This window comes from Sinocyclocheilus grahami, unplaced genomic scaffold (assembly GCF_001515645.1).
Source record: "Sinocyclocheilus grahami isolate Dianchi unplaced genomic scaffold, SAMN03320097.WGS_v1.1 scaffold738.1, whole genome shotgun sequence".
Classification (NCBI taxonomy): domain Eukaryota; kingdom Metazoa; phylum Chordata; class Actinopteri; order Cypriniformes; family Cyprinidae; genus Sinocyclocheilus; species Sinocyclocheilus grahami.
In genome coordinates, this window is record NW_015505917.1 from 295,158 (window position 1) to 321,059 (window position 25,902).

A 25,902-nucleotide genomic window follows, 5' to 3' on the forward strand; every position below is an offset into this window, starting at 1 on the left:
ATCTTGTCACCAGTAGCTTATTAGACTATGACAGTCGCTTGCTTCCTGAGAATTCTTAGTGTTCACAGATGGAGGCAGCATGTGATATTTCTCTTTTTATGATATTTGTGATCTTTTGTGTGGCAATAATTCTCTGCTCTACCACACGGCATTTGTGTTTCTGCCACATCAAATAAAAACAATTCAGCACACAGGTCATTATTTCAAGATAACACGTCATTATTGGAGATTCTATCTTGTTATTTTGAATTAGTACTGCATCTGATTATTTTGAAATCTCATGTTTTCAAGATAAAATGAAATGGTCTCTTAAAATGATTTCAAAATAATCTTGATTTTCATTAAAGGGATAGTTCACCCAAAAATGAAGATTACTCCATGATTTACTTACCCTCAAGCCATCTTAGGTGTATATGACTTTCTTCTTTTTTTAGACGAATACAATCTGAGTTACATTAAAAAAATGTCCTGGCTCTTCCAAGCTTTTTAATGGCAGTGCATTTGTTTTGCTCTCTCCTCTGCGCTTTCTCGTTCGTCACTTCTCACCAGAGCTGTCCTACGTCATCTGCTGGAACACCACTTTCTCATGAACACTCATACAACAGTTAGCAGAAGCTAGAGATTGCGGTTTATAAAGTTTTAAATATGGATATTTTTCTTGCACAAATGCATCGATTCACTTCAGAAGGCCTTTATTAACCCCCCAGAGCCGTGTGGAGCATTTTTAATGATGAATGGATGCACTTTTGGGCTTCAAAATCTCGACCCCCATTCACTGCCATTATAAAGCTTGGAAGAGCCAAGAGATTTTTTTTAATATAACGCTGATTGTATTCATCTGAAGGAAGTCATATGCACCTAGGATGGCTTGGGGGTGAATTAATCATGGGTTAATTTTCATTTTTGGGTAAACTATCCCTTTAAAGATAATATCTCATTGTTTGAGTTGCTTCAGAAAGCGTTACGTAGTAATTTCATATTTTAAGATGTCATTGTTTTAAAATGTCAAATGACTCAGTTTGTATTAAGGGTAGTTTCTATAAAGTAATATCTCTTAAAGTATCTTAAAATAATGATATCTCAAAGTAATCGCAAAAAAATAATCTTGAAATGTCTGAAATGAGACATCTCAAAATCATGAGGTCCTATCTAATTATTGAGTAAATATTGTTTTTCATTGAGAGTTCAATCTTGATTTTAATTATTTTAAGATAATATCTCATTATTTTGAGACTGTTTAGGAAATATTACATTTAAGAAATACCAAACCTAGATACCAACTCGAAAATAATGTCATTTTTTTAAATGCAATGTCAAACTGAGTTTCTGTATAGATGTATCTTTAAAATATCTTGAAATAGTCATATTGTCTTGAAGTAACTGATGTTATCTTGAAATAATGAGAGCCCTCTAAATTTAGTTCTTGTGTGCTGATTTTATTTTATTTCTTTTTTGTTGTAGCTGAAACTGACTTCCATAGAGTTCAGTAAGCTAGCAAGCATAATTTCGCCTTGTTTCCACAGCAACGTAGGGATAGGCCAAAACGTGAGGATGGAATTATGTGGAGTAAACCCCGTAATTACTTTTTTTCTGTTTGGATGAATGTTATGCAACCGCAAAGCAATATAATAAATGAAATTTCTAGTTGATTGTCTTGAAATGTACTATATTCACCAAGACATGCATATTAAATCACCCCATACATTTTGCAATATGCATTTTATGGGCCGAAACAATCCTTGTAATGGAAACACGTTAACCTAAACAAGCTCTTTTGATTTGCCTGCCATGAATTATTTATTTATTTATTTTTATTTGTGCGCTTCTTATTATTCCAGCATGCAGTTCGATACTCGCTTGCCATTTAAAAAATATCTCCCCTCTTCCAGAAAATGGTTTATGAGGTAAACACTTTTATGGCCTTGTTATTGACCCATTTAAACAAATCGAACTCTTAAAAACCTCTTTCATCCAGATTAAGCCAGACAGGTGGAGGTGAACGGCCATGATAACAGAGCAGGAACAGGAGAAGCAATGTGAGAGAGGAGCAGGCAGGAAGGGAGTGAGTTAGTTGCGCCGACCACGTCATACTAAGGGAGACACGAGAGCCTGTTGCTATGCCAACGCAGATGGGCCACCGCATTTCAATGCAGACGTCCGCAGCAGGCCTCTCCACATCAGACAGCGCTGTGGCAATGACGCCTTGCATTTGCATTCTCTGAAAATAAATGTTTACATGAAACATATGCTCCTTTTGAAAATACCAACACCTCAAGGCTACCGCCGCTCTGTCCACTGTTCAGCTCAGTGGGTATGAGCCGCTCTACCTGTTTCATATTAAAATGTGCATTGCTGGGAGGGAAGTGAGACCCATGAGCAATTACTGTCCGGCTTTGTATCTCTCGGTTAAATTAGCTGAATAAATCGCCCCCTCTTCACAAATCGGAGAGCGTGAGTGAAACTGATGGTTGTGGGAGAAACGGCTTAATGAAAAAATTCTTTAATGCAACGGCGTGTGGCTTTAAAACGTAATAGAACTAAGAGACCGAAATCAATTAATATTTAATTATTATTTCTGACTGTGTGCTTGTTCCTTTTAGTTAAGGCTGTTGAGCAAGAAATATGAATGTAAACACAGTGTAGATGCCTCCATTTCACAGTAGAGCAGCTCCGCAACATTTTTTATTTTTATTTTTTTGCTGCGCTGATCGTTGTTTAAATATTTGTTAACAAGGTGTGTGTTGCTTTTTAATTCCTGGGTGGTTGTGTGCTCCCTTGCTATCTGTGGTTGCAGTTGGCTTTTTTGCTGTACTCCATTATGTGCCAGTTTGTAGGTAATTTCATCTTCATTTTTCAAATTTGAGAAGTCACTGTGGCATAAACTGTTATAGAAACAGATGTGACAGTTGAGATGTGACTAGTGATGGATGGAATCATGGGACAGACACTTTTTTAGGCTTTTGTGACTGAATTAAAATGAATGAGGCAAAAGAACACCATTTCAGGTGGCAGAAAAAACTGCTAAAACACATGCAGAAGAAAGTCTGGATGTGGGGTCATTTATAAATAAAAGAGGTTCTCTTTATGTGTCTAAAAGTGTGAGAGGCACATAAATGATGGATCATCTTCAAAGGCAACGCCTTTTAGTATATGGGCATCATAACGTAAGGTGTCACCTCACTAGACCAGATAACTACTGTATTCAGTCACGTCAAGAACGACATGTCGGAAGAATAGATAGATAGATAGAAAATATGGATTGAAAGATGCTATGTGTATAGATGGATATAGGTTTGCTTTTGCCAGTGGCTTGCCTCATTAATGTCCATGTTTGAGGTTTATAAACCTTTATTATGTTGTTGGATTAAATAGGATTAAAATAAAAAAAATAAAAAAAAGAATTCAAGCACTTTTTTAAACTAAACAAGATTTTCAGTTACAGTTTATATTAGCATTTAAGGGACAGTGTGTATTTTAAGTGCTGGTCACCGTTTCAAGTTTTTACCATTTTTATCACCTTTATTAATTTTCTTTAGCTAAATGGTTCTGCGGTGGGACACATGACTTTTTAAATGTACTAATAGTCCATGTGCCCTCTCAATTAATATGAGCTCATAAAAGCTGCATGAATAACAATTATAATTATAAAAGAATTAGCAAAATGCTGTTTCAAATGGTTTTAGATGGAGAACAGCATATGTCACTGCAGCACATGTCAGCAAAAAAGTATGTCATGCCAGACATTTTCTGAAATTATTCTTTAAACTAAGAACTTTGCAATCAGGGATGTTAGCATGTATAGTAAGTTCATTATTATAATTAAACTTTACCTTTATTAACTTTTTTAACAGCTACAGCATGCAGTATATGACTTTTAAATAGTCAATATTATATATTGAAGTAATTAAATGATCAAGGGCAATAATCAGAGCTGGATAGATTACTTACAAATTGTAGTCCATTACTGATTCCAAATTACATGACAAAAATTGTAATTAGTGACATAATCCATTACATTACACATTTTAGGTAATATAATCAGACTACTTTTTGATTACTTTTAACCTAACTCGTTTATCATGTTGATTTAAATAGGATAATCTTGTACCATTTTGATATAGAAATACAAAGAGTAAGAAAATCCATTTGTTGTTATTAACAACAGGACGTGCATTAAACGTGTAAAGAATCATCCGCTGAAGGCGAGCGTAAGTGAGAACCCAAGTGCAGTTTATTTACAGGTGATATCCAAACAAGAAACACAGACTTGACTAGACATAGCATAGCATGAGCAGACTTGACATAAACAGACTAGACTCACCAACAGCGGGTTAAATACATTCAATACACGACGAGGGCACAATGGGAACATGAAGCTACTTATAGGAAACAAGAGGGTCACATGACAAGAACAAACCAATGGGAAACAAGACACATGACTAAGACAACCAATCAGAACATGACACAATGAACAGGGGAACCAATGGCATGAATACATGAGGGCAAGGGAAGCATGACACAAACAGGGACCATGAAACAATTACAAAATAAAAGACATGGAAAACATGAACATGAAACAAAACACCACATTACAAAACGTTACATTACGTCAAGTTTTCCCAAACTGAGGTTTGTAAAGGAACTGCAGGGGGTTTAATGAAGTTTAATGAAAAGCTAACAATTAATTAAATTATAAAGTAAATTTAAATAAATCATTTTAAAATAACATCAATCAAAATAAAACACTTACTATATATATCAGTGTAACATTTTTTTCACAGACGACAACGAGACGATAACGAACTAAAACGGTTTTTGAATGACAAAAACTATGACGTAAATCTATTGACATTTTCGTCAACTAATAAAAACGAGACAAATGTTAGGGAGGGTCAATTTGGGAAGAGGTTCATTCAGAACGAATCTGCTGCGTGGTTCAGAGGTTAGATCATGCGTACATACAGTGGGGCAAAAAAGTATTTAGTCAGCCAACAACTGTGCATTGACAGATTCCACAGAAAATCAATTAACTTAACTTAAAGTGATAACCATCAGTTAATATTTAAAATCCGTTTGTGAAGTATTTACATTGACGCTCAATGTGGAAGAGCTTAAAGAGAGCACACTGAGCTTAATTGGAGCAGCAACACTTTTTAATAAATTTCATGTAATATTTATTAAAATGACAATATTTTACAAAATAAATAATCTAGGTCATGTATTAAGTTCATACATATTTTAATATGAACAACTATCATTAACTATGTATGAAATTCTACTTTTTCTTATTGATGTCACACTGACGCTGTGAGATTTTCATAGCAGTGTACCTTTTAAGCTCACCTTAAGATAATATGAAATCTTTAAAAAATACAGCAGTTTAAAACCACAGACCAGCAATAAACTATCAATTTATAATATTATGGATGTAAAAGTACAAGCCAGTAATGCCTGTGAAGTAATTTATTAGCGTAGCACACACTCTTTTACAGCTAGTCAGCTAACTGTGTTCTGTAGTATCTGCGCTATGTTGCTAAAACTATCTTTTGGATCTAACTGTAATTATTTCCCACATCCAAATTCCAGGTTATAATCTGCAAAAATCTAAACATTCATCTCTTAATTTTACAATAAGTAGTGAAATTTACCCAAAATAAAGGCTTAAATATCTTAAAAATGCACATTGAAGGGGCTCCTCTTTTGGTGAAAGTTTTCAGACAGCTTTCAAAATGGCCACCAGACAGTGTGAACACATGGAGACTCATATCTCAGTGTGCAATGATCTTTTTATAATCTGAGCTCAAATATGGAAGTGTGCTTAATGGGTATATGAGCTTAGTAGGTTCGTTTACCCTATATAGTATATACTGTAAGTGGTAGGCTAATTTAGGAAGGAACATTTAAAGGGGTCGTATGATGCGATTTCAAGTTTTCCTTTCTCTTTGGAGTGTTGCAAGCTGTTCGTGAATAGATAAGCTCCCTAAAGTTGCAAAGACTAAAGTCTCAAACCCAAAGAGATATTCTTTATAAAAGTTAAGACTCGTCTACGCCCTCCTAAAACGCCTCGTTTAAACACACCCCCACATGTCTACGTCACTGTGTGGGAAGATTTGCATAACACCGCCCAAATGTTCACGCAAAGAAAGAAGGCATAATTTTATTGTTGCTGCCACCGCCGCCGCCATGTTGTGAAGACGCTGTGTGTTTCGCTGCGAAAGCGAAAATACTTTGTTTGGCCTTCCAAAAGAGGACACAAATAGAATTAGTGGTTAAGTTGTATTTACAACACTGTTCCAGAACAGTTCAACCCAAATATTCAGATGTGTGCAGCGTAAGTTTCCTGATCCTGGTAGAGTAGACTACAATGCCGGCTGTTCTGACTCACAGTCTGTAAGTACGTTTTCATATTTAAAGGATTTGCCACTGATGATTCAAACGCAAGTTTTGAGCAGTGTAAAGTTGTGCTTGTTGTTTGTCGTTTCTCCGATCATAAATGCAGACATGGTTTTATGTTTACATGTCGCAATGCAACGCATAAAAACACAGTATGAGTCATTATAATACGTAATTATGTCCCCACTGGATGCAACGAATGCCTCGTTTGTAATGGGTTTTCATGTTTTTGTCTCGTCGCTCTGGCCGGGACACGGCATCAACAGTATGGTGAGGGGTATAACATTACCGTCACACGCTTGAGGTATTCGGCCAATCACAACGCACTGGATAGCTGGCCAATCAGTGCACACCTCGCTTTTCAGATCGATGAGTTTTGTAAAAATCGACGCCTTTCAGAAAGGCGGGGCATAGAGGAGAAACAATAATGTACAGTATGTGGAAAATAATGTTTTTTGAACCTTAAAACACATAAACACATTTCATTACACCAAATACACAAAATAATGTTCTTTTTTAGCAACGTCATATGACCCCTTTAAAAGATGAAAAAGAGTAATTAGAGAGAAACAATAAATTATGATTCATTTATGTGTGAATAGTATGTAATCAAAAAAGTAACTGCTGTCTGATTACGAGTATTTTACCATGCAACTTGATCCAATTACAAGTACTTAATTTTTGTAATCTTAATTTTGTAAATTACGTAATCCAGATTACATGTAATCAGTTTCTACCCAGCTCTGGCAATAACTTTGAATAGTCATATTATATATTTGGATATTTAAATGAGCAACGAGAATATTTAAATGATAATAAAATACAACTTTGAGTTGTTATATTATGCATTTCAAATATTTTAATGAGCAAAAACAATATCCCAAGGCTGTTACTTGTTCTAAAACACTTACATAAGTCTCGCACATTGTTCAGATACCGCCATTGTTCTTTCCTTAGATATTGTCTCTGTATCAATGTTTACCGTATCCCTTGTGATTTCGCATATTGCTATTCCTCACAGGTTGCAGCTCTTGTTCTGTTCTCAAAAACCAAACCGTCTTTTATCGTTTCGCTCCCTTCATTTGTGATATTTATGGAATTGGCTGCACAATGACTAGTAACTCCCAGTTACAATGATCTATTCTACAGCCACGTTATCTCACTAATAGAGTGCAGCTTAGAAGTAGCAGGGCAAGCGATGGTACCGTGGTAATTGTCAAGGAATCACACAGGAACATCAGAGAGAACAATGGCGCTATAACTCTGCTCTCTATAATCATAATATTCCTTTGTTTCACGGAAATGAAACGCATAGGCGATGAGAGCTCCAAGCAGGCCTGGTCTCTTTAAATCCAGGATTGTTTTTGCCATGCGGTTCCTTGGAGGTGCATTTGGAATTTAAAGGAAACATTCTCCCTTTTCAATTAAATATCGCCTTGAATGCGGTTCAGTTCACCAGAGAGCGTTCACAGCTAACATGCGGCGTTCCAGAAGGTAATCATATTCCTCACAAAGTGCGTAAAGGCATAAATGGAGTTAATGTGGATTTTCACGAAGCTCCCAGCTGATGTGTTATTTTTTGTGATCTCAGTTGTGTACTTTTGCTTTCCAGTTTGTTTACGCCATTTGATGTAAAACAGAATCTCCTCACTGGCCTGACCCCTCGATTTTGGTTGGCTCTCATCTGGATTTGCATAGCAATTCCTCTTGATTGTCTTCTGCGTTTCTCTGCGACTCTCGGTCACATTAGTTGGAGTAAACAGCAACCACTGCATCGTGATTACAGAACGCAAACTGCCGGATAATGGCTCCCGCATCGGTGTGTGTAATTGATTGGTATTGAGCTGTCAAGCTGCATACGTTATTACAGCGGCGAAATCAACTCGCAGGCTTTTGTCTGTTAGTAAGACGATAGACCGTCTGGGACGGGTTGCCTCTGTGCGCTTGGGAGAATTTATCTTGGTCCCCGCTGCTTTTTATGAGACATTTCCCCACGTCTTTCTGATCTCTCTTTGCTATTTTATGAGTCTGTGGCTTTCGAATGCAATATTTATGGGTGTAACTGCTATAGCATAGAAGCGTGTGATCTAAGGAATGCTATCTGCCAAACACTAAATATGTCCTCCATTAGGAGAAAAAGCATTTTTTTTGAGCAAGTGCCTTTTTGGCACTTGTGCCAATTGAAATGCTTTTTTCCTCACCCTTTCCCTTCCCTCCCTCCCTCCCTTTCTTTTCCCCTCAACACCTCTTACTGCCCTCCCTTGAAGAAGTGTGTGTTTATTTTACCTTCCTCCTTTTTTCCCTCCCCTTTGGTTTCCTTTAAATTTGGCATCCGTGTTTGCCTCAGGATGTCTGTCACAAACTGCAGTCAAACGTTGTGACAATGCTTTTCGTTTCCGCCCGTGCCTTTTTTATGACCCTCTTATTTCTTTTTTTCCTTTTTCCTGTTTTTTCCTTCAAGGTCTGGCGCACCTGACGTTAAAGAGCCAAGGTATGGGGCCTCTCCCGTTTCCTTTTTTCTTTTTTCGATTCCCCCCTTTTTGTACTTATATCCCTTGCTTCCACAACTCATTTAATCTACCTTATTTTCCTTCCATTCTTTGTCCCGTTGGTTTCTGTGCCCTTTCATTCTCTGCTATCTGTGTGTTCTCCATGTGCGTCTCCTCACCCCTGTCCTGTCCACTGGCCCAGCCCCAGGAGCAGCTCCTCTGATGGCCACTCCTGCAGCAGGTAACGCTCTTATGCTCTCCCTCACATGTTTGTTTTGGTCCTGGTGTCGTGCGGTCACAAACCGTACCCAGAATGCACAGAGCCAGAGCTCTGCTGTCATTCTAGCTGTTTGGCTTTATTAAAAAAAGATGAGAGGTTTTGACTGAAAGCTGCCGATTGAATGTGTGTTTTATTTCAAATATGTCCAAATTTCTTTCTTTCTTTCTTTCATTATTACGGGTGTGTACTTGAAATGCAAATAATGTACTCGTTTGAAATGTTTCTTGCCTCTTCTTTCAGCTGAAGCGACTCATTGTGGCGGCTGATAACTGTCATTACACTATCTATTATACACTTCACATTCTTTTATCTGCATGTTCGCTGAATTGCAGTGTAGTCAGGCTAAGCTTTAAAATGGCAATTGCAAAACGCAAAAAATGCAAAAACACTTCAGTCAGTCATATTTATCTAACAAATTTAGACAGAGCACACTCCCTGTCTGCAGCAATAACAGAAGGCAGCTTGATTCCTTGATTTCCTTACTGACCTGTCAATCTTAATTACTTCAAGTGATTACAGGCCTGTGTGAGATAAGCAGGGTTCGCTAATTGCTGGATTTGCTAATGATTGGTTCATGAAGCTCATATGAGGATGTATGTCTTCATCAAAATATCAAAAATATCCCATGTGATATATATATATATATATATATACACACACACACACAAACACGCACACACGTATATGAAGAAAGTATAAAATCTATCAATCATTTGATCAAAAGTCATTAAAATATTTTTTAAAGAAAGAAATTATAGCTTTATTAAGCAAGGATGCATTAAATTGATAAAAAAATGACTGCAAAGACATGTATAATGTTACAACTTTCTATTCACCAAAGAATCCTTAGAAGAGAGAGAGAGAGAGAGAAAAAACTAAGCATCTCAACCGTTTTTAGCTGTGGTAATAATCAGAAATGTTTCTTTGAGCACCAAATTTCTGAAGGATCATGTGACACTGAAGACTCAAAAATTTGGATTTGCCATCACAAAATATATTAAAATAGAAAGTGTAACATTTTTTCACAATATGAACATTTTACTGTATTTTTGATCAAATAAATGCAGCCTTGGTGAGCATAAGAGACTTCATTCAAAAACAACAACAACATATTACTGACTCCATAGATTTGAACAGTATATATAAATTGTAGAAATAAAAATATATTTCAGATCTACAATATGTGGTATTTCACAACTTTATTTCCATGCCAGTATGGTATCATTTCAAAGCTTAAACTACATTAATTTATAATATAAAAAACATTAATTTATAATATTTTAAAAATAACAAATTTTTTCTAGCCAGTCAAGTCGGTTATGATTATTTTCAGTATTTGCGTTTGTAATCTGGAGACTGCAAACAAACACTAACATGCTGTAATGCATCGGGTTTGTTTATTCTCCTGATTTTTAAGGATTAAATCGGCCCTCTTCCAAAACCTAGCGAGCTGCCTCGCTGCCTAATGCCTACATAAACAGCTGCCTTCCAAGGCAGCATCGTAACCATAAGGGATCCTCATAAGTGACTGACTTGGAACTCTCCGCGCAGGCATCAACTCAGCATGCCACACAAATGGCACTCTGGAGACATGACTCACAATTGATTCCAGTAGAGTTTGGTGTTAGCTTGTTGCTAAGCTACTGACAAGCTACTCTAATAAGCAACAAAAAAAAAGCCTTGGTGCACACAAATTTTAATTTAAATGTTTAATTTATATATTTAAATATAAGAAATCCCAGCCTGCTTTGAGAAGGCTACATGCTGTTCTCCCTTAGTATAAGACATCAGAATCATTATGCTGCCTACCTTTTGGAGCACTGTGCCAATGATGCCTTAAAATGCTGCCTACAGTACATAAGCAGTTTAATATGTTTTTGAACAGAACCGTTGAATGGCAGTTTGAGCTTCTCTCAAAAGCATGCTGTCTGCCCACCTGGAGTAATTTGACATCAAGTCAGTCAGGTCCTTTATATTATTCAGACTTACTGTACAGCTTTTCTTTTTTTCCAAAGGATTATATGGTTTCCTTGTCCCCAGAGTCAGCTGAGGTCAAGACAAGAGACAGCAGAGAAAGAAGACTCTGCCCCTGTGGGCTCTGAAGTGTAATAGAGACTTTTAATTACAGTGTGGGTGGGGGGAATTCGATCCAGCTTGTTAATTATTAGGTACTAATGAGTGACCTTAATTACTAGCAAGGATGCAGGACAGTAGTCTTCAGCAGACTTTATTTACGTTGCACCTTTAACCATTTAAAGCAAGGAAAAAAATTATAAGCCCATAAATCAGAAGTTAAGAATGAGAGTAGCAGATGACCCAGCACGCGTCTTTGCTTCCAGCCTTTGTCTTTTGAGCTGCCGTTCTACACAGAGAATCTAATGCATCCTGGACTGCTGCTGAAGGGATCTGGCTGGCTGTGCTCGCAGATCAAATGCTAAGAGATTGATCAGGTGGAGAAAAAAGGGACTTTTTTGTCACATTTGCTGGGGTCTCATATTGACTACAAAACAGAAGGGAATTTGGATGTCGGTCCTGATACAGTATGTTTTGCTCACACACAAACATATGGAAGTACTCTAGCTGTTTACAGAAAAAAAACATTAATAAATAAATTCTGTCATTAATTACTCAATCTCATGTCGTTTTAAACCCGTAAGACCATCTTCAGAACACAAATGAAGATATTTTTAATGAAATCCGAGAGCTTTCTGACCCTGCATAGACAGCAATGAAACAACCACGTTTAAGGCAGAAAGGTAGTAAGGAAGTAATTTGATGAAGCTACGAGAATACTTTTTGTGCACAAAGAAAACAAAAAATAATGACATTATTCAACAATTTCTTGTGTTCTGTGTAGGGTTGGGTACCGTTCACATTTGAACCGGTACGGTACCGGAATCGGTACCTGAATTTTGGTGCCGGTACCCAACAGTACCTTTTTTCGGTACTTTACTCTGTGTAATTACAAAAACATTTATTTCAGTGAAAAAATAAGTCCAAAAGTCTCAATATCAACATTTTGAACAATATGGCCCTACAAACTTTTTCTTTCTTTCTTCTCCCTCTGGAGCTCTGGAGATTAAGTTTTTGTGTTCATGCCGTCATATAGTGAGACGCAGAGGCCGAAAATCACCGCGAGCGTCACGCGTGCTTCAGTATTTGTGTGGTAAACAAAACCGCCGCTTCCGCCATTCATACATACAGAGGCAAGCGGAACATGCAGGATTCATATTTAAACCGTCTTTTTGCATTTTAATATTCACAGACATTAGTTCATATCGCGATTCGAATGAAGTGATAGTAAAAGTCAAACTTTTGATTTTTTCGTCCAAAATTGACAAATTCTGTGGCATTCCGTGCGTTTTTATGAATGAACTCCACGATCCCGTCCGCGTTTTCGCAGAAACCATATGACCCTAGAAATGTAACCACACTTCAGAACATTTCGACTTGCCCTGTGTGTTGTTTGAACGAGTTGCAGGGGTGACATCACGTCACAGAGTCTCTCTTTCTCTCTCTGTAGCGCATGCGCCCAGATGCGTTCTCAGGTACCAAAATTTGACATTGATTGATTTAACGTAAATCGGTACTCGGTAGTACCGACGCAATTCGGTCGGTACCCTTAAAAGTACCGAGTTCGGTACCCAAACCTACTTCTGTGTCAGTCTCTGCCACTCGTTGACAAGAGGACCACGACGCGTGTGCTGCTGACACAGGAGCCGGCGTTCTGACGTGGAGCATTCATCTCTCAATATTTAATCTCTCTTAGTTGTTTTCTTTGCACACAAAAAGTATTTTTGGAGCTTCATAAAATTACGGTTGAACCCCTGATGTCACATGGACTATTTTAACAATGTCCTTATTACCTTTCTGGGCCTTGAACATGGTAGTTGCGTTGCTGTCTAGAAAGCTCTCGGATTTCACAAAAAATATCTTAATTTGTGTTCCGAAGATGAACGAAGGTCTTGCAGGTTTGGAACGACATGAGGGTGAGTAATTAATGACAGAATTTTCATTTTTGGATGAACTATCCCTTTAAGGAACATCACAATTGTGCTGTTGTTACATATATCAGTACGACTGTGATTCAGCCCTGCTGATATTCTAAGTTAATATTGAGTATAACTTACATTTTGGACAACTTGCGTAGGATTGCCAGTTACTTTTTTAATTTTATTTTATTAAGTCTTTCTTTTTCACAATATCAATTTGAGACTATATCAGACTAAGAGAACAGTTTCTTGTCTCCCCTTAATAATGTTTGGTATGAGATGCATGCAACACAACATTCTTTTTCCTGGAATTAATTATGTACTAATACGTTTTGATAAATGAAAAGATTGATGTCCTCAAATAACAAGTAATTTGTCTTGAGAGCAGGGATGGGGGGCTCTAGCACTATGAAAGGTCTATACAACAGTAACATGAACAGATGGAAAGTGTTTTTTTCACAGTTTTTCTTTCATCACTTGTGAAACTTCCCTGCACGATACTGCCGTGACCTTATTCAATGTGCCTATTCATCCAAAACTAGAGTAATGAGCGCAAGCTGCTAATTGGAAAGAAAATGTTTTGGTAAACAGTAATGTTTCATGGTTGCAACAACGTCCCAATGATGTTTACTTTGCCTGAATTCATTGCACTGTAATGGTGCCTTGATTCAACTCCAGATACTTTGAGTTCCCATCTCTTCAATCAAAATATTTCTAATTCAGCACAGCAAAGTGTCACCTTCAGCTAGAGACTTGCGCCCACCCTCATGACAGACAGCAGTGTGGAGTGCTTTTATTTGAAAATAAACACATTTGTCAGCTAGTGGTTAGGCTTTAGCTCTTCTTTTGCTTTTTTCGTTAGCTTTCTGTTGTCGATGTTGACAAAAATGTCTGTTAAAAGTTTTCAGATAGCTTCCATTCTTCTGAAAAGATAAAAGTATGTTTTGCTTCTACCATAACAGAAGAGATGTATATCTTAATATATACATAACTGTATACTGAACAGTCATTCAAGACCACTAGTGAAAATTGTTTTATATCATAACAAATTATATTAGCAGAATTACATTTGGAGTGAAAGCTGAAGTAAAATATTAACATGAGTCTTAATTTATTTAGCATGCCCCCTTTTGCTATAAAGACAGCAGGACTCAAACTGCATGAACTCCAGGAGTTTATGTAAAACCTGATGATCATGATGTTCAGCATGATTTGAGAATGGTCTAAAGAGCATCTTGTGCTTCAGTGAAAGAAAGAACAAAGGACTTGTGTGTCAGAAATTGAATTATTTGAAAATTCAATTCAATTCAAGTTTATTTGAATAGCGCTTTTCAAGATACCAATCGTTGCAAGGCATTTTAAGTTTCTACATTATATTTAGGAGTAGGTTATTAGTGGTGACTATGGCAGAAATGTACAGTAAGAATCATGCAGTTAGATACAAATTACATGTAATCAAACAGACGGTGAACACTAAAATATAAAATGGTGACTGAAAATGTGTGAATTTGAGAGAAAAAGAGACTTGTTTTATTTTCACCTTTATAGTTCACTGAAAAGTCAGTTTAGGAAAAAATCGATAGTGCAGTCTGCAATATATAACATGAGAATGTGCAGTGCTAGAGCCATATGTATACAGGTAACATGCTGCATTTGTCCAATCAATGACACTGACGCTGCAAATAAGAACGTTAACCGGGGATTTAGAAATGTAAAGTGTGAAACGTCATTTTACGAATACCCAGGATTAATTGTTAACCCCGGGTAGATTGTAAGCCGTGTGAAACGTGAAGATAAACCAGGATTCCCTTTACCCAGGGTGTAGAATGACCCAGGGTTAACTATTTCACATGTGAAAAGCCCTTACATGTTTGTCCATTGACATATTTTCTGTTTATTTGCATAGTTTTACATTAAATGTCATCATATTTTCAACCAAAAACATAAAGCATAAACATTTTTTATATATATTTCATGTTTTCATTAAAGTTATGGAACAACCAGTGTCCCGGTGGGAAAAAGAGATCGCCCCTTTAGAGTCATAGACTAGTTACACTCCTATTAGCAGCAATAACTGCAACAGTTCCTGCAGTTATTTTTAAGCGTTCACACTGCTGCAGAGGATTTTTGCGACCCACTCTTCCTTTCAGAACTTTCATCCTAGTGACATTTGAAAAATACTTTCTTCCCACCTGAAGATCACATAATTGAAACTTTGAACACCAAAGAAATAAAAGGGGCACAATTTCTGTCCATTTTACCACCAGAATCTCTCTGTATTTACTGCTGCAATCCACAACAAAATCATTTCGTACAGTGTTAACAAATGTCCACAAACTTCAAGAATTCAGAAGGGGACAATAACTTTTTATTATTATTATTATTATTATTATTATTATTATTATACATTTTCTAATTATTTTAAAGCCGTCTGCATATGTCTGGCAGCATGTTATCCCTGACTGTATATTATTTCATATATATTTTGTATTGCTTATAAATTATCATCACACTTTTCTAACCATAATATTTGTAAAGACACCGACTACCGACAAATCGTTAAATGATAAATGTCTGCTTCAGGTGGCAAATGTACTAGTTTAACAACAAGACTGCTCTCTTTACGATGGCTAATCTTGGCAGCACTTTGCCTGTTGTTGCCAGCTGGACTTAGAGAGTGAGTACATTCATCATTTCCCATGACTCCAGCTGAGGCAGACGCTCATATGGAGTAGGGAAAATGTGACATTTACTAAAAGCATGTTTGTAATTACATTCGTTAACAACAGCTCGTAGCTTTTACTGAGACAGCTTTAACACATTATTCAAAGGCTATTTAATGTATATTTGCATTGATCTTGGCGTTTTGGAGTCTTGATACAATATGTTACTGTCACTGTCTCTGCCGTGAGTTCCCCTTTAGTTTAGCAACAGGAACATGAAGTGAGCAGTGCTAAAGATGATTTTTTCCAGGCCTTAAGAATCATTTACTGAAGAGGTATATAATCTAAGAGAGCGAGTAAACCACAGGGCATCTGACCTGCTGAAATAACTGCTGTAGTCACTGATATGCTGTAGTCGTGAAACACAAACAGATATTTTATTTTATTTTATTTTATTTAAAAAAATTATATTTGCAAAAGTTAAGTCAGTTCCTTACCATCAGATTAACTGTCATAAAATTATGGATCTTGTGCATTGATGGAGAAATTGTGGGTCTGTCAAACATGTTCTGCTGGAATCAGTATGAAATTAGATGAAATGAGAAATGGGGGCTGTCACATATTTTTATTCTAGTTCATGTAACTCGCGTAGCTGGGCATTTTGTAACATAATATGACTTTAGTGCTATTTATTGATAATGATTTGAAAAGGTAATTTTATTTCGAAAGATAAAATACAATCATGAATCACAGAACTATTCATGAAGCATACAAAAGTATACACTAATATACAAAAAACACGTTATATATACCAAATTAATTATAACCAAAGTTAAAATGCATTAAAATAGGTGTAGCAATGAATAGATAAGTACAATGTATTATAACTGCGGTTACAGTTATTCATGAGATCATACAATTAGCACATGCATTACAAGGCATGATTAATGCATTAAAACTACTTTTAATAATGCATTATTCAAAGGTGTCTATAAGTAGTGTTATCAGTTGTTGTTTTGGCAAACTAGAAACTGTATTATGAATGCATAACAGAACATATAAAACTCACGTGACAAGCCGGTCCTGACCTGACACACTTGTTTTTGACCCTGTCAATCTTTCCAAAAATCTACCATCATTATTTAGTCTACCCTCATTTGAATGTCAGCGTGGTTGTACTGTTCATTTGTTACCCAAATAGCCATTACAAAAATATTATGATATAGGGCAGGGGTGCCCAACCCTGCTCCTGGCGATCGACTGTCCTGCAAAGTTGGATGCATTAGCCACAGCAGTTAAGCGCACACACGCTACTCTAGGCTATCGGCGCCAGCTATGTTATTAAACCCTGTAGTTCAGCACTCTGATCAGCTGCATTTGAATTTTTTAATATGTTGAGTATGTTCTAATACAAGTTCCTTAATGCTTTTATAAAATGGTACTTGGTAATTATTATTAATAATAATAATAATAATAAATGAATTTACAAGCAGTAAAGACATTTATAATTAAAATTTTCTGTTCATCAAAGAATCCTGAAAAAAATTAGGCCTATATTTTCCACAAAAATATTAATCAGCACAACTGTTTTTAGCAGTTATACTTTGAAGATGATTTCAACATTAATATGTTTAATTAGTAATGACAGAAATGTTTCTTGAGCAAATCAGCATATTAGAATGATTTCTGAAAGATCATGTGACACTGAGGACCGAAACTAGAAAAACTTTTTTTTTAATTGTAATAATATTTCACAATATTGTGGAATTTACTGTATTTTTGATCAAATAATTGTCTTGTTGAGCATAAAGCATAATTTGATTATTATTATGAATAGGGATAATTAAATTGATCAATTATATTGAGATTTTCAACAGAAATGTCAATATAAGGAGAACAATTTTGTTGTTTTTTTGTTTAGAATTTTTTTTATTGTAACTAGTCACAGACATGCCAGTTTGCACTATTGTTAATATTACTAGCTTAATGTCATTACACATTAATCAGTAGGTAAGTTAAGTGTGAATAGTAACTAAAGTGTTAATAGTAGTACTTATCATTCACTTACACTACTGTTGTCCGTTGCTGTTGCAACAATGCCCTTAAGTTAAGGAAACCCTACACTGAAAAAAAAATAATTTAAGGTAAGTAGTTGCAAACAATTAATTTTATCTAAAAAAATGTTTAAAGTTGAAAGTTAGTCAACTAAAGTTGTTTATTTAAATGTAGCTAAAATAAATTGATTGCAACCACTTACCTTAAAAAATAGTAAATTCAATGAATCATTTTTTTCAGTGTAAGTTCATGCTAGAAAAAGCCTAAGGTTCCACTTGAAGTATTCGAAAGTTATCATTAAGTATTTCCCCTTAATCACCCAAGTGTTCCTTTAAAATGTGTTATGCATTGCAACAAAGTCCCACAGTATGTGACCATTTTACCATAAAAATTATAAATAAAAGCTCCCTTAAGTCATCTGCTGAATTCAAGCACAGGTTCATTTTACTGATCAAAATAAGGTATTCTAAATAGTGAAAGTAATTCTTTGAAACAACGAGAACAATGCTATACAACTAAAAAAATTAAATCAACAACTGTTTTCATATATATTTTATCACGTCCACTGTGCGCTTGAGTTAATTAAGCTAATTATCTCATGCAAGGCTTTCGTCTCATGCGCAAGAGTGACTGATGGATTATAGTGGCAGTCTTAGATGTTTTCTTCTTTTTCCCTCTAATAAAATAATGGCTTTTTTTATCCTTGGTGTGGTTTGGTTTAAATTTCATTATTTCCAATTCTGTAAAGCTGGTTAGCCCACAGGATGTCGTTTGCCTAGACCTCTTTAATAATAATCTCCATAACAAATTTTGTAGTTTAGCTGTTTTTGTAGTAAAGATGAAACCTCTTTAAAAAGTCATTGGTCTGTTATGTTGTTTGTTGTGGGTGATTTTATAACTAAAGCAACCGGGTCTCTATTGCCATGTTTTGCCACACAGACTATCTAAGATGTATAAACAGACTCTTGTTGCAGCACTATTAAAGAAAGCCCTTGCCTCAGGGATTTTTCTCCCCTTAGGGAGACCCTAATGTCAAACCACTTAAGGGTTTTCATGCAACCGGGCCATGATTCTTATTTGTAACAGTAATATTCAATCAATTTTACCTCTTTGTCAGCACAATGTACTGAAAATCATGCTTGTCTGAGTTAGCAACAGTAGCCAAGAGGGGCGGAGCTTAGAGACAGGTAATTTCTGAAACACAGTTCTCAGCTTGTTTTGAATGCACAGCTTATATAAGAAATGCTTATAACCTGCACAAAAGAAATGAGTACTTATAACACACAACTAAATAAGCAGGTGTTTTCTGTAATAGACTTTAGGGTCATTCTGTGTCAACTCAACCTGAGGTCCCGGTCTCAAATTTTTTATTTTTTGCTAATATTTTTTTCAAAAGAAAGATAAACATGTATAGTGATGAAAGCCAAACTATTAAATGTCATGGATGTATATTTACTATAATCAACCATTTTGAAGCGGGGGACAAAATGGCAATTTTCACCTGAAATTCAGAGCCAAGTTACAGGGGTGTAAAAAAAAATCCAGGAGTAAATCATTAAATTGTGCACATGTTCAGTGGTCAAAAACCAAATGCAGTTCACGTTGCATGAATATGATGCTTATTTTCTTTTCAAGAGGAATGTCTGAAAAAAAAAATGTCGAAACTCAAAATGTTTCTTGTTTCCTTCTGTCAAGTGGTTAATATTGAAATTGAAGATTCCAAAATAAACATTTATTAAGAACTAGAATCTAAAATCATATTGCAATATCTTTAATAATTAGTTATAGGCACGCAAACTTTGGAAAAATAATATTTATGGCACTCAGCCAGGTAAGTTCAATGCAGTTGTTTTGACAGAAAGAAACAAGATATAACTCTAGTTTCAACATTATTTGTTCTTCAGAAATTCCTCTTTAAAAGAAAAGAAGTATCATATTTATGCAAAGTGACCCTCATTTGGTTTTTGATCACTAAATATGTGTACAATTTAGTGATTTAGTTTTACTCCTGCAGCCATATTGAAATTCCAGTATCTCTGGAACTGAACCAGACAGGGCCCTAAAAAGAAAGATGCCCAAAGGAAAGTTTGTTAATACCCACTATCTAAAAGGGAATTCAGATATCTTTAAAGGGGTGATATGATGCGATTTCAAGTTTTCCTTTCTCTTTGGAGTGTTACAAGATGTTCATGAATAGATAAGATCCCTAAAGTTGCAAAGACTTTAGGGATCTTATCTAGTCTCAAACCCAAAGAGATATTCTTTATAAAAGTTAAGACTCGTCCACGCCCTCCTAAAACGGCTTGCTCTAACACGCCCCCACATGTCTACGTCACGATGTGGGAAGATTTGCATAACACCGCCCAAATGTTCACGCAAAGAAAGAAGGCGTAACTTTGATTCTCGCTGTAGTATTGTTTCTGCCGCCGCCGTCATGTTGTGGAGACACTGCGTTTTGTTGTGAAAGCGAAACTACTTTGTTTGGTCTTCCAAAAGAAATCAGTGGTTAAGTTGCATTTACAACACTGTTCCAGTTCAAACCAAATTTTCAGATGTGTGCAGCGCATTTTACGGAGGATGAGGACTGTTTTCTGGGAGAGTAGCCTACAATGCCGATGTTCTGACAAATAATGCTGACTCACAGCCTGTAAGTACGTTTTCATATTTAAAGAATTTGCCACTGACGATTCAAACGCGAGTTTTGAGGAGAAACGATAATGTATAGTATGTGGAAAATAATGTGTTTTTGAACCTTAAAACGCATAAACACATTTCATTACACCAAATACACAAAATAATGTTCTTTTTAGCTACGTCATATGACCCCTTTAATACTTCTTGAGTTACAGGCATGCAAACTTTGGAGAATAACTTGAAAAGTGCTCTTTCCCCATTTTGAATGATCACCATTGGCACATAATGCACATAAATATCACTAAAGTCAACAGATTTTACGAACAGACCTACCAATCTCTCTGTAAAAATAACATTATGAGGCTGCCGTCTTTCTAAAGTCATTATTTACACCCCTGTAATTTGGCTATGAATCTCAGGTGAAAATGGCTATTTTGACCCACCTCTACAAAATAGTAGATTACTCCGTAAATACACATCCATGACATTTAATATTTTGGCTTTCATCACTATACATGTTTATCATTCTTTAGAAAAAAAATATCAGCAAAATCAAAATTTGAGCCTGGGAATCTTCTGAGATTTGGTTGATTTGACACGGAATGACCCTTTGTGGTTATATTGTCTATTTTTACAGTTTATTGTCCCACAGGTCTAAATCTCTGTGGCTTCCTATTTGGCTCAGATGGTGGCTTTAGTATGTTTCTTCATCACTCTTTGCAGTCTTTTAGTCTCCTGATGAGAGAGAGACAGAGGTGGGGGCCCCGGCTGTAATATGTTATGGGGGAAGGGGGTCTTATCGTCTTTCAGTTGGAGTGGAATAATGAAAAGAGAACTTTGTTTTTAATTAAAGCGGGACCTTTGGGCATGATTAAGGGGCTAGTGATTAATCACCTCTCTGGTCCACTGAAGAGGCTGTGCAGGTCGGCCTGAAGCCTGTGAAAGGGAATGATTTACCCATGAACCCTCCAGAGATAGGCCCGTGTTTAGACCATTGCTCTGCGGGACCCTTCGATGCCATTTTACATACAGATATGAACCGGTGTGATATTTTTGGTGTGCATTTCCGCAATTGAAAGGTCAGGAGTGTAATATGAGTGTGTCAGATACAATCGCACACAGGAACGGTTGTGGGAGTGGTCATATATCACAGTGAGTTTAGTGGCAAAGCAAAACAGCTGACTCAATTTTAACACCCGATTTCATGTTCAAGAGTAATGTCTGCATTTGAAATGATAAGCTTGACCTGCCTAATGCTGATTTTCAATAATATAGCTTTAAGAAATGTTCTAGGTTCAGCGCGAGCTTAGTCGACAGCATAATCTTGATTGCTACAGAGATTAATTTTCATTTGTCCCTCCTTTTCTCTAAAAAGAAAAAAATTAAGATTACAGTGAGGTGAAATAAAGTGGAAATGAATGGAGCCAATTTCTAAACATTAAATTACTCACTGTTTCAATAGAATAGCCACAAGATATAAACGTATTAACATGATTTTTGTGTGAATTATGTACAATTTTACAACTTTCCTGCCATGGCAAGCCATAAAGTGACTGTGAAAAGGATTTAAATAACAATTCAAATAATACACACATTTTTTAACAAAATAATTATATGTAAGTGCTTTTATAAAATGATACGCCTCACATTTCTGCTTTTAAATCATAAAAAATTGGCCCCTTTTACTTTCATTGTCGTTCACAACCATAATTTTTTTTTCATAAATGCTGTAAATTGACCTTAACTTGTATTGAACCCTTGAATATTCATTTCAGGCCAACTAAAATGCGTTCACGCACACACATACACGCACAAAGCAGAAAGATTCACTATCTCACTAATGACCTAGGCCCCAAACTAAGCTAATTTGTAATCCTGAATGTATAATGACTTTGCGATGAGCTTAAATGAGCATATTATGTCCTTGACGTGGCCTTGGCATTCAGCAGAACTGGCAAAAGAGGAATAGAAGGAATCATGATTTTCATAAGTGCTTATTTCGCAGACAGCTGCATTTCTCTTTCATCTTGTGCTCGTTTTGTCTCACTTCCTCCCTCTCTCTCTCTCTCTCTCTCTCTCTCTCTCTTTCTCTTTCTCTCTCTCTCTCTATCTCCTGTCCTTCTCCTATTCGCGCATTTGTCAACAACCAGCAAAAAACTGCGGAACAAACATCCACGCTTGTTTACCATAATCTGATTGTTAACTGGCGGGTATTTGAAGTATGCAGCTGCCCCCCTCTGATGGAAAGATTGTATCACAGTAAGGAATATCACAAAGAGACAATCCCTTTACCACTCCACACTTACTCACCTGAGACTGTGGGCTCCTTGATTGTAAAGTCATGTGCTGCATACTAAACGCAAACTAACAAATTAATGCGAGATCCCTTCACCACAGAGGTTCGGGACCCGCAGCTGTTGTTGCTGTGGCGAGTAAACCCGTCTGCATTTTTTAAGGTGAATTAATGCAAGTAAATCTCGGTGCCTCTTTCCTCCCTGAATCTCATCCGTGTAGAAATCCAAGCCAAAGTTGCTGGCAAGGTCAGGGCTCAGAGCTAGTCCAAGACCTAATCTACAAAGCATACCCATTTCAGATGAGCCACACCATTTCTCCATCCAAGGGATCTGGAGGAAAAAGATTCCTCTTTTTCACATGACCTTGGAGGACTTTTTTTTTTTTTTTTGCTTCTCCTCCCCTCTATTGTTATATTATTAACCCTCTGATTGCTGATGAAGCTTTTTTTATTCACTAGAGCACCAGATGGTGGTAGTGACACCGTTATTGGTCGACATTGTTTAGGGCACCCTGTGGTTTTTCTCTGAGAGATCACCTCCTGAAGAGGACATTAATCAATGCAGCTGTAACCAAGCGTTCTGATCTTTGAAAAGGTCACCTGATTGGCTGCGTGCTCTGTGACAATCAGTGTCAGATCTGCTAAGAGCTCATTTATTCACTGAGATAAGCCGGCCAATTGCATGGAAATTGTCAGGAAACGTTCAGGTCGTACTTCACACCGAAATCAACAAAACAACAACAAATTATATAGTGCAAGAAGACAAAGCTGCCTATTTTTAGAATGTTTTTTGCATGTGACATTATTTCATGACATTTAAGCATGACATTTATTTTAATTTTTTATTGAGAATATTTTTACGCTTTATTTTTAGGGCTTTGATAATCATCCTTTTTTTGGGCCATTTATTTAGTGTGTAAAGAAATTTGTGAGATTCTGGGAAGTTTTTGCCCTTTTTGTCTATTGTTGCAACCCTTTGATTCACAAATCTCACAAAAAAAAAAACCCTTTTTTTCTGAAATGATATATACATAATGGCTACTGGTATAAACATAATGGTAAGCTTTTTTTTTCTTCACTTTGTGCATCACCACTTTTGGCAGGCATTTTGAGTGTATTTATGTTTTGATAGCATACTGACACACACACACACACACATATATATATATATATATATAAGTTAATCTGGGTCAATTATAATTGCCTGTGGTGGTGCAGATGTAACATCACCCTCTCAAATGACTGTTAAAGCAGCACTATGTAACTTTTTCTGTGTTCAAAATATGCTAAATGTATATCATGAGCGAGTACATCATGAATTCATCTTCCAAACCGTGTTTTTGTCTTATTCCGAATCACTACTGTACACTTATAATAGTACTTATATTTGGACTATTGTAGCCTGGTCGGGTCGTCACTGCTGCGGAGTAACACATACCTGCGTGAATCGCCATAGACATAAACTTAGAGAAGTAGCTCCGGTTGGAATGTTCTTCAGCGGGATGTGTGCCGTTCTGTTTATTAACTACTAGAGCGCCCAAAGTTACATAGTGCTGCTTTAAGACACTGTGCACCAGAGGGTTAAAATCATCACAGCATACAAGAGGAGGGGAAGAGCATCATTTTCATAATGTTGTGAAATTTGTTTCTTCATCTTTTTAATGAATAAGTGGATACCTACCGTGAGACTGTGAGGGAGTCATGATTCACTTCAGACATGTTCATTGTGTCCGTCATGTTGCCTATTGATTACTGTTAGTGTGGGCAGTGAGCACACTCAACACATGCCGGCTTCAATCGGAACTATAGATAAATGCTTATTTCCTCTTTCATTTCACATTACTGAAAGCCTCATAGCTTTTCTGTTTATTAATTTTTTTAAAGGTTGTATGTTTTGGTCCCAATGATTGTTTTTTTTTTCTTTGTGACACCAATTTGTTTGTTGTCTTTTTTTACTCATTGATATGAGTAGTAGAAAGAGGAGAGGACAGGAAGATTTAAACCGGTTGCCTTCATGAGCACCACAGCTCAATCTTTTAGAGCACATGTGCTTACCACAGAGCCATGGTTCCAGCATTATGCCATTTTGTTTGCTATCTATCTATCTATCTATCTATCTATCTATCTATCTATCTATCTATCTATCTATCTATCTATCTGTCTCTCTGTCTCTCTGTCTGTCTGTCTGTCTGTCTGTCTGTCTGTCTGTCGCGATATATATATACAGGTGAATCTCAATAAATTAGAATGTCGTGGAAAAGTTCATTTATTTCAGTAATTCAACTCAAATTGTGAAACTTGTGTATTAAATAAATTCAATGCACACAGACTGAAGTAGTTTAAGTCTTTGGTTCTTTTAATTGTGATGATTTTGGCTCACATTTAACAAAAACCCACCAATTCACTATCTCAACAAATTAGAATACTTCATAAGACCAATAAAAAAAATGTTTTTTCCAATTGTTGGCCTTCTGGAAAGTATGTTTATTTACTGTACATGTACTCAATACTTGGTAGGGGCTCCTTTTGCTTTAATTACTGCCTCAATTCAGCGTGGCATGGAGGTGATCAGTTTGTGGCACTGCTGAGGTGGTATGGAAGCCCAGGTTTCTTTGACAGTGGCCTTCAGCTCATCTGCATTTTTTGGTCTCTTGTTTCTCATTTTCCTCTTGACAATACCCCATAGATTCTCTATGGGGTTCAGGTCTGGTGAGTTTGCTGGCCAGTCAAGCACACCAACACCCTGGTCATTTAACCAACTTTTGGTGCTTTTGGCTGTGGGGGAAGTGCCAAATCCTGCTGGAAAATGAAATCAGCATCTTCAAAAAGCTGGTCAGCAGAAGGAAGCATGAAGTGCTCCAAAATTTCTTGGTAAACGGGTGCAGTGACGTTGGTTTTCATTGCTATAACCAGCAAAGTAAACCAAAGATTGAAGGGTGATTCTCAAAAATCTATATTTTCTGCAAGCTTTTTTCAAGATAAATTTATATGTCTTTCCAAAAAAGGACACTTAGAAACTCCAAAAGAGCACCAAAAAACCAAATGATATAAGGAGCCCATATGAGCATGTATGAAAGAAAAAAAAAATCAGAATTTTGTAGTA

The 25,902-nt window shown here is 36.4% G+C and overlaps 1 protein-coding gene across 1 annotated transcript in view; it reads left to right on the plus strand.

Annotated features, from left to right (window-relative positions):
- nrxn2a (neurexin 2a) overlaps positions 1-25,902 on the plus strand; it is a 401,294-nt gene that overhangs the window by 82,052 nt on the left and 293,340 nt on the right. The window contains exons 5-6 of the mRNA XM_016244908.1: positions 8,855-8,884; positions 9,085-9,123. Coding sequence (XP_016100394.1) covers positions 8,855-8,884; positions 9,085-9,123 — 69 coding nt within the window. The remainder of the gene's footprint in view (positions 1-8,854; positions 8,885-9,084; positions 9,124-25,902) is intronic.